General features: G+C 58.5%; 1 protein-coding gene across 1 annotated transcript in view; it reads right to left on the bottom strand.

Moving 5' to 3' along the window:
• The window catches only part of ARHGAP8 (Rho GTPase activating protein 8), a 42,491-nt gene that overhangs the window by 22,871 nt on the left and 9,750 nt on the right, over positions 1 to 9,870 (bottom strand). The window contains 4 exon segments of the mRNA XM_025881545.2: positions 822 to 932; positions 2,074 to 2,172; positions 5,772 to 5,903; positions 9,635 to 9,722. Of these exon segments, the coding sequence (XP_025737330.2) occupies positions 822 to 932; positions 2,074 to 2,172; positions 5,772 to 5,903; positions 9,635 to 9,722 (430 nt within the window).

Below are 9,870 nucleotides of genomic sequence, written 5' to 3' on the forward strand. Positions count from 1 at the left end.
TGCCACTGGATGAGTCTCCAAAGAAATGAAGTTGGCCCAGAATCCTTTACAAGGAAATGTTAACGTTCACATCATCCAACTCATTCGCTCCAGAAATAAGTTAACAAGCTGAGATGGGGAGTGAGTTCAAGGTCACGTGGCTAATAAGGGGTGAGATCAGTCAGGAAGGATAGGGCATGCTGTGATACGAACGGTCCACGATCCAGCAGCTGGACCTGACAGAAGTTCATTTCTCACTCGTGCTCCACGTCCGGCGTGGGCGTCCACGGGAGGCACACTGTGGTCAGCCAGTGAGGCAGGCGGGCATCTCCACCCGGCCACCATCACCACAAGGCAGACCGTGAACTGGCTCCCAAAACCCCCTCCCGATGGGACCTGCCCCACGGCCGCCCCTGCCTCACTGGCCAAAGCAAAGCACATGGCTGTGCTTCACTTTGAAGCTGGTGGCACGCGTCCTGCCGTGGCTTGAGTCCCCGGCACACGGCGAGAACCCCAGGGACCCGGTCCCCTGCCTGCCGCTCGGTCCCCTGCACACGGCTGAGAACCCCAGGGACCTGGTCCCCTGCCTGCTGCTGGGTCCCCTGCACATGGGCAAGAACCCCAAGGACCCTGTCCCCTGCCTGCCGCTGGGTCCCCTGCACACGGGCATGTAGACACAGATGGAATCAGTGCTCCCGCCTCCAGGAAAAGCACGTGTTTCAGGTTCTCTGCAGGGGTAAGGGGGACTGCTGGAGACAAAGGTCTGGGCACAGCCTCCCTGCGACACGAGTGTCCCACGGTCCCCCAGAGGAAACCAGCAGTCCACATCCCGGCTCACTTACTATTGCAGACTGACGCCAAACTGCTGGGTGGGCAGAGGGGGCCGTGGTGGTGGTGTCCTGGCGGGAGGGGGCGACCTGCCCTTGTGTAGCTTCTGGAGCTTCTCGTCATACCTGCAGACATAGCAGAAGCACAGCTCTCACCTTGCAGGGGAGGAGCCGCGGGCCGCGGGGACCAGACGCCCCACGAACATCTGTAGGACGCCCTCGTCTCGTCCTTCTGGGCCCACGTGCCACACCACCATCCCACACACATGCATACACACACACTCTCCCCCACGACCGTGGTGTTCACACAAAAGGCAGAGAGGATAATCCAACCCCAGCAAATGTCCAATCTCTCCTGCCAACCCCTGGCCAACATTTCACCCACATGTCCGCACAAAGGCTTCCCTCTGCTGGAAGCACCCTTCCCCACCTCTTGACCCAGCCACCTGTCCCCTGGAAACTCATTTCTTCCCGATATCCCCTTGCCACTAGTCCCCTCCCCAACTGTTGTCACCGACTTGAGGCCCCCCACCACCTGGGAGCATCCCGGGGGCAGGGTCACTCCCCACATGGTTCTGTGTGCCCAGCTTCTGGCGTGCGACTGGGCGCCCAGGAGAGCTCAACATCTCCCCTGCCCCTGCAAGCCTGCCCACCTCCCTGCAGCACGGCAAGGGCCCTGCTCCCTCCAAGGAGCCCCCGGAGAGGGAGATGCAAAGGGCCGGGGGTCCAAGACCTGCCCTTGCGTGGCTGTGGGGCCAGCCGGCCACACGCCTTCCTCTGCACCCCATGGGAGAGACTGTGGAGTGGTGATCCCCGCTGCCATATAAACTCAAGTAGCGAATAGGCTTTCGAATAGGCTTTCAGCAAAAGCCACCGGGTGGGCTGGCTTCCAGAGCACCTGCGACGCGCCTGAGAACATTGCATTCCGTATATACGGCGTTATCCACACGCCCAAGAAACTCCCCTGATCCTCTGCTCCCAAACACGGTAAACTCCAAGGCGGCGAACAGCAGTTACCGCGATGGCTTAGTATTTTTAAATCAGTTTGCCACGGGGGGAGGGAAGAGCCCCGCGTCTGCGTGCACAGCCTGCTGCAGGCTCAGCTCCCTGAGTCAGCAGTTAGCACCCTTGCTGACGCTGCATGTCTTGGGGCCAGATCTGCGGGGCGCACGTTTGAAGGCGCAGCCTTCCACACTAACGGGATGGGCCGAGGCCTGTGGCATCCCCTGGGGTGTTTCTTCACCTCTGGGGACAGGGTCCGACTCACCGCAGAACCTCCAGGGGGACGATCAGCTGGCCATACTTGAGGTGTTCGCGGAGCTCACTCAAGTAGTTGAAATAGACTACTTTTTTCCCAAACTTATCACTAAAAAAGCAGAAGCAGGAGAATAAAAATGACGAGACGGAGAGGCCGTGCCGGGGGCGGGGCAGGGGCCGGGGCTACGGGGGAGGCAGCACAGGCGCTTCTCATATAAGAAACCGTAAGTGCTGACACCACTCGAAACCCGAACATAATAGAAGCAGCGCACGTCTGCAGATCTTTTGCTTTCATAAGAACTCGGATGCACCAAACGCTCGGGAGAGTCTCATCTGCATAAAAATAAAGATCTGCCTCCAGTCTGAATCTGCCATGAATCCGCACGTTCGGGGAGACAGTGGGGAGGGGCCCGGAGGGCTTGCGGCTTCTGGCTCCAGGGTGCCTTCCTGCTTGGGCAGCCCCTCTCTGCGAGGGTCACACAAGGTGCTGCCTGCTTTCTCTCCAGGACGGTGTCACTCAGAAGGCCAGCCTGGAGTGAGCCCCGTGGACACAAGCCCCAGCCGAATCCGCTTCCCCCCACCCCTCAGGGCCTCAGTCTCCCCCTCGGAAATGGGTTCTCCCTCTGAGTGAGACTGTCTGGGAAAACGTCCACTGTCCCACACCCGGTACACACCACCTGGGACCACTGCGACCGAAGAGCCCGCTCCCTGAGCTACAGAGCAGGGACAAGAACAGGATCCAACGGGTGAGGAGTCACATGCCCGGCCCCGCACCTGCTCCTGGTAAGTGATCACCGCCTGCCTAGCTCCTCATCGCGGCTCTACTGGAGGGTCACTGGCACCCACAGAGCTGGACAGATTTCACGGGCATGATGTGGGGAGCTGGGACACATGTATCCGCCGTGATGCCCTCACCACCGTCATGGGAACAAGCCGATCCATCGTCTACAAAGTGTCCCTCGCATACCCTGGCTTTGTGTGTGTGGTTAGAACACTCAACACGAAATGTACCCTCTGAACAAATTTTCAAGGGCACGACACCATGTCGTCAACCGCAGGCTCCACTCTGGCTGTCGGGCAGACCTCTCGAACCTCTTCCCTGGGTCTCACGGAAGCCGAGCTGTTTTATCACGAGCCCGCCTGGAGCTGAAACCTGCGGGAGGCCCAGCCGCGTGCACTGGCTCCCCCTAGTGGGTGCGCGGGAATCAGGCCAGGTGCCCGGACCCCTAGCCACCTGCCCCTCAGGGGCAGAGGGGGCCTGGCCATTCCGCATGCATGGCTGGCCTGTGGGGGGACACAGGTGTCAGCTTTTGAGCTGCAGGGAGACCTCTGGTGCCAGCCCCCTGCCCATGTAGGAGCACCCTCCAATGTTCGCTGTGTTTCTTCTGCCTGACCTCCTCTGGCTGGCCAGACACTTGCTGGTCCCTGGGCTCTGGAGGGCAGATGCAAGCCGGGCCCTGCCTTCTGCCCCTCATGCCCCGGAAAGGCCTCGGGGCAGTGCATCCCAGGGACAGCAATGCAGGTGTGTGGGCAATCCCCAGGCCCCACCCCCAGAGGGTCAGAGTCAGAGGTAAGGGGCCAGGCCTGCGGACATTCCTGTTCATTCTCGGGCATTGGGGAGCCTCTGCACGTGTTCTCTTCACTTCCAAATGAGGACTCCGGGGCTCAGAGAGGTCACACAGCTGCCTGAGGTCACACAGCCAACAGGCGGCAGAGCCCGGTCCAGACTCCAGGGTCTCCAACCATGATTCCCGGGGTTCTCTCCTGGCACCTGTTTATGGCCATGCCTGAGGCAGGATAAGTGGCAGAACCACACGGGCTTGAGCTAGAATCCCAGCTGAGCCGTGACTTAACCTCTCTGAGCACCAACCTCCTCTCCTTTGGAAGGGGGAGAATACAGCTGACCTCATGGGACTGTTTTGGGGTGCTGTGCATGTAAGGTGTATAAGAAATTGTGATAAATTAATCACAAAAGGGCAGTAAACAATTTTTTAAAACGATGTTAGCAGCAAACACTGAGTATCTGCTAGGGCCAGGCAGGCCTTGTTCTAAACACTCTGCGTGTACAAGGCAACAAACTGTGGCAACAACAGAATGCGTGCAGTGACGCCATCAGCTGCACGGGGAAACCAAGGCAGAGGGAGGTTGTATCTCCTGCCGGGAGGACTGGGTGATCAGAGGCAGGGCAAAGACACACCCAAGCTCCTGAACCACCACAGCATCTGGGCTGCTGCACGACGGGCGGGGGGGGGGGGGGGGGCGGTGATTATTTCCCCGAGAACTCAGAGAGGTTTCTAGAACTCTTGAGAGCTTTGCTAAGGTGTACGACAGCACCAATGAGCAGAAGAACATCTGAACTGTCTTCTTGGGCAGTTGCGTCACCAGCACTGGCTTCCCCACGATGTCAAGTACGGCGCCAGCGGGTTGGTCCTGGCTAAGCAACAGAGCAGACGGACAAAATCCCAGCTTCCTAACAGGCATGGGTCTGCGGCGGCAGGACGGGCAAGCCGTGGGAAAACTGGCGGGCAATTCTCCTACAACGAAAGGAACTCTGGCCACAGAAGTCTCTCCCTGTGTTAAACGGGAGCAGACTCAGGTCTGCTATTCCAGAAATTCTCCAAGTGGAGCCTGCAGATCTGGGAGCTGCATCCGCCCCCCCTGGCAGGGCCACGTGGGCCACACTCTCTAGAATGAGTGCTGGTCTGAGTTTTGTGAGTCCTTGCAGTGAACCACCAAACCTGAGGTGGCCTTTGAGACCCCCGACACAGGTGCATAAAGTGGCCAGGGTGGGATTTAAAAATACCAGGTGCAAAGCTCACCGGTATCGTGAGCTGGTGTTCCTATTCAGGAAAATCAGGACCTCTCGTCCGCCGCCACCGACTGGCATGCGCGCAGCACTTTACAGTTTGCAAGAACAGAGCCCCCACTCACGGGTGCCCGCCCACACCGGGAGGCGGGGAGCTCGCTGAGCCGTTCACAGAGGCAGGCTGCGGAGTGAGCCACAGCACACCCACACCACGGGGTATGGGGCACCCACTTAAAAAATGGGGTGCTACTTAGCTTGCTTGCTCCCCTCATTCCAGAATAATTCAGTCCAAGGCCATGAGGCTAAGCCAAGGAGGTTGGCACCACCCGGGGTGGAGACAGCAAGGGCGGGCAGGGTGGCCGTGGCCCCGCCTGGCGTTGTCTGAGGGGAGGAGGGCCGTCCGCACAAGCCAGCGGCGGTCAGCCAGGGGGACACTGGCCAGCTCTTATCCACTCACAAGAGCCGACTGATTGTCAGAATTTCAGGCATTTGGGGAACCAGTTGTGAAAAACAGATTAAATAATATAAACACGTAATTAAGTAAATCGTATTAAGCACCAAGGTAATAAATATTCAAAACTCATCACTTGCTCATTATTTTACTACATTTACTCCTTCCTGTGCCCTTAACGCTATTTGTCTGCTGCATCTGAATAAGGGAAGTCCATACCGAGTGTCCCCCTGATCTGTGTCCAGTGGCGTCATGCTGGTAGCTTGAAGCTGGCCACCGGGGCAGGAGACCCGCCCATGTCACAAGCCACCCACCCCAAGCTCCTTCAGCCTAGCTCCCCGCCTCCCGCAGCACAGCCACGACCCCTCCTCTCACCCGGGCTCCCCACCACTCAGTGCGACCCTGGGTCCCTCCCCACCCCCCCACCCCCCCAGGGCTCGAGCACACACACCTCCTGTCAAACTCCTTGTAGGTGCTCTGCAGCCAGCCCAGGGACGGCTTGTTCCGGCTGTTCAGCCCGTAGTGGAAGTAGACAACGGTGTAATCACTCTCCAGGTACTGGTCCAGCGTGTGCTTCAAATACCTGGGCACAAAGCAGACTCGGCTTCGAAAATCACCCTGTCACTGTCACCGAAACCAGGGACGCTTTCCCCAGAACAGAAGCCGTGCTCGCCCAGTGGGTGCCAGCCCCACCAGGTCACGGGGGGACCCAACCAGGGCCTGTGGGGACCCACCTGCAAGAGGGCCCTGTCCTCGTTTGTTAGAGGAGGCTCAGAGAGGTTGAGCCCTGAAGGTCACAGTCACCCAGCTAGCAAGCGGATGTGACAGGCCAAAAAATGGTCCAAAAGAGACATCCACGTCAAACCTCGGGAGCCCGTGAATGTGACCTTATTGGAAAAGGGTCTTTGCAGGTGTGACTAAGGCAAGGCTGTTGCAAGGGGGTGTTTCTCCTAGATTATCCAGGTGGGCGCTAAACATACCACCTGTGTCCCAACAGGACAGAAAAAAAGGGAAATCACAGAAGGGGGCTGTGTCTGAGAAGAGAGAGGCAGAGCAGAGAGTGACGGGGTGCCCGGCTCTGCCAACACCTTGGTTTTGGCCTTCTGGCTGTGAGAATAGATGCACTGTTTCATGCCACCCAACCCCGTGATGAGTTAGTAGCAGCCGGCGGGAAGTAACAGAGGCCACACTGAGAGGCAAACCCAGGACAGACCCCGTGCCGTTCTGCTGCATCTCTAGGAGCATGCAATTCCTCCCTTCCAGATTAGTTCTGAGAGTTTTTTCTCGTCAACATAAAGCAGAGTCCTGACTCTGCCCTGCTTCTGTCACATGACCACATGCCACAGTATGAGTCCCGCAAAGCTCCGCGATCGCTTCCAGCCCTAGGCCTCGTCCAGCCACCCGCAGGAGGACCGCTCCAACGTCCCTCGTCATTTTGGCAGGGGCCGCCGACATCAAGCAGGTCAGACCGGGCTGCCCGAGGCATCACCTAAAGCACATCTCATCCTTAATTCAGCCCGCCTCCCGGGAGCCCGTGGCAGGGAGCAGGCCTGCTTTCGCCGTGTGCCCTGCCAAGGCAGCCTGCAGGGAGCTCTGGGTCCAACGGGTGTGGGCCGGGTGCTCCTGGGGACAAGCATCCGCAGCACAGCTCCAGGAGAAACACCCAGCAGCCCCTGTCTGCAAGTGCTCAGTGGCTCAGGACACCACGGGGGGACCTTTGTCTTGCACAAAAGGACGTCAGCTTCTCCTCTGCTCGTCTGACTACAAGCATCATCAGAGCACCCTCGGCCCAAAGCACTGACTCTCTGAACAGCAGGCTTTGCACGAATTTTCTCACTTAATCCCCACCACAGCCCTGGAGGCAGGCACTATAGGCCCATTTTACAGAGCAGTCAACTGAGGCCGGCCGAGGAGAACCAGGAAGGGGTAGAGCCAGGATGCGAAAGGAGCAGTCCACACTCTTGCCCACGCTGTCCTGCCCCCAGAGAGCCACGCGCTCCCACCTGTCGTCTCTGATGTATAAACCTGAGGCAAAGCTGACCTGACGTGTCCGAGGTTTGGGCTTATCTGTTGGGGAAGCAGCCCCAGTGCCCAGACACTCTCCGGCGCACTTGCTCAAACACCCTTTGGACTAATCCACCGGGGAACTCTTCACTAAGGCCATCCTTCTGACCCCCTCGAAGACAGAAGCCAGGCTCAGATCTGTAAGTCCACAGACCACCTGCACCGCCAGGAATGCCTCAATCCTGCATGGATGGTCGCCTCTGCATTTCTCAGCTCTTGGGAGGGGAGACCAGGGGAACGTCTCTGGTCAGCTCACTTATCCACACTGGACACTTGGACACTTCCAGTCCAAGCAGGCACCCTTCCTCTGGCCCAGCGCGCTCCCCGGTTCTTCCCGCGAGCAAGCCGAGCTCTCTCCCTGTCAGGGTACATCTGCCGCTCGGCGTGCTCAGCGCAGGAAGTCATTAACTAAATTACTGGTTGAGCTTCAAAGACACGGACTTATTTCTTCACCCACTGCAAAAATAGGAGCGCACATCTGGCCACAAGAAAGCTACTGCTTGGACAGGAAGAGGGAGGATGGTGTGTGCAGTGGCAATGTTTTCCATGGAAACATGGAAAAGACTCCATCTTGGCGCTCTTCCTAGCAAGGCCAAGAAGCCCACAGGGCACCTTTGAGTAAATTAGAAAAAGGTGCTCCTTTCTCTAGATAGACACCCTCCAGCATTGGGTGAGAGGAGAGGCAGCTGGATGGCAGCCCATCATTGTGTCGCCCTTGTGCAGTCAACAACCTACACAACTGTTCACAGAGGCTGTGCTGACCACTTCCTTCTGGTAGTGAAGGTTTCTGAGGCAGGCACATGAAAAAACACAATATACCCATTATTGTCAGAGATAGTTTTGTTTTTTTTTCTTTTTTGGATTGAGGTGAAATTCATAACATAACATTAACCATTTTAAAATGAACAGTTCAGTGGCATTGAGCATATCCACCATGTTGTGCAACCACCACCTCCATCCAGCTCCCAAACATTCTCATGGCCCAAAAGAAAGCCCATAGCCATGAACGATTTACCCTGGCTCCTGCAACCTCCTGCTTTCTGTCTGTCGGGGATCCTTCTGTCTTTACAAGGGCACAAATCCTGAACACCTCCTGGCCCAGCAGTGTACCTTCAGGGACAGCTGACCCTCAGGTCATGGGTTTGTGGATGCCGCAGAAGGAATAATCTGGCAAGGGACCCGTGTTAACCTTGGAGGACCCCAGATAGGAGCTCTCCCTTACGCGGCACCCCTCTCTCTGTGTGCCCCACATGTGCAAGCATGCTGGAGGGAGGCCAGCACCGCCCAGGAGCACCAGCTCGCCGCCCGGGGTGACCTCATGGACTCCATGGCAGATCTTGCCATGCAGCAGCAGTGTGGGCTAAGGACTCCTGAGCCCCTGGGGCCAGCAGGGTTCCTGCTGCCACACTGTATTTCCCACTGCCGTCAGAAGATCCTTTAACAGACCAGACTGGAGCCTTGGGTCAAGGGGATTCTCACAAACCAACCCCCCCCAAGGCTCTCAAGTGCTTCTGGGACCCGCTCACGTTTTCATTAGAGCTGGGGGCTCTGGGGCATGACCAGTGTGCACTATGCCGTGGGTGGAGAAGTGGGTGGGGGCCGGGACGGTCAGAACCGGGAACGGGAGCAGTGCTGGGGCTGCGGTCAGGATGCGCCGACCCTCCCAGCACCTCCCACGAGGTGCAGGCTCCCGCCAGGAAGGAGGCCTCAGGAGCTGCACACCAACACCCAGAGCGCGCAGACACCAGCAGCAAGGGAGAAGACGGAGGCGGGTGACAGCGGTCATGGCCGCACGCAGGCAAGTGGAAGGCTCTCCTTCCGCGCGGAGGAGACGAAGCAGATGCCGAGGGGGGGGTCCGTGTGGCTTAGAGAGGCAGGGAGGTCCGTGTCCCCAGTACCCTGGGTCTAGGCTCAGAGCTTCAGACTGTAGACCTAAAGCCACTCTGGGCTGCGAAGCCATGAGTCCAACAGGTGGCTCTGGTGACCTGGCACAGGGTAAAACTCCCACCTGGGGCCTGCGAGTCGATCTACATTTATGAGCCTTTAACCCTGAGCATCCCCTCTGTGCTGATGGTGAGGGCAAGGCATGTGCGCGGGCAGAGGGAGACACACACGGTGGTGGGGAAGGCAGCCTGCAGGGCGTGCGTGCACTCGGAGCGTGCGTGCACGGGGCCGGGGGGGCGTGTGAGCACGGGGAGCGTACGCACACACAGAGGGGCGTGTGTGAACACAGGCACCGACGGGACTTACTCCAGCAGACGTCTGTGGTTGAGCTCGTGGGAGGGGGGCATCTGGCAGCAGCTGAAGGTGATGACTCGTCTCCCAAAGCGGTCCTCCCCTGCAGGAGTAGACATGGACATGAGCCCCAGCAGCACCCAGGGCCGCCTTCTCGTGGAACAGCCCCAGGCGTTCACGGAAAACGGGAGCCTCCCGAGCAGCCCCCCCCGACCTAAGAGGCACAGATGGCTTGCAGGTAGCAAACAGAG

This window comes from Callorhinus ursinus, unplaced genomic scaffold, assembly GCF_003265705.2.
Source record: "Callorhinus ursinus isolate GAN/ISIS: 27379988/994484 unplaced genomic scaffold, GSC_fseal_2.0 scaffold48, whole genome shotgun sequence".
NCBI classification, from domain to species: Eukaryota; Metazoa; Chordata; class Mammalia; order Carnivora; family Otariidae; genus Callorhinus; species Callorhinus ursinus.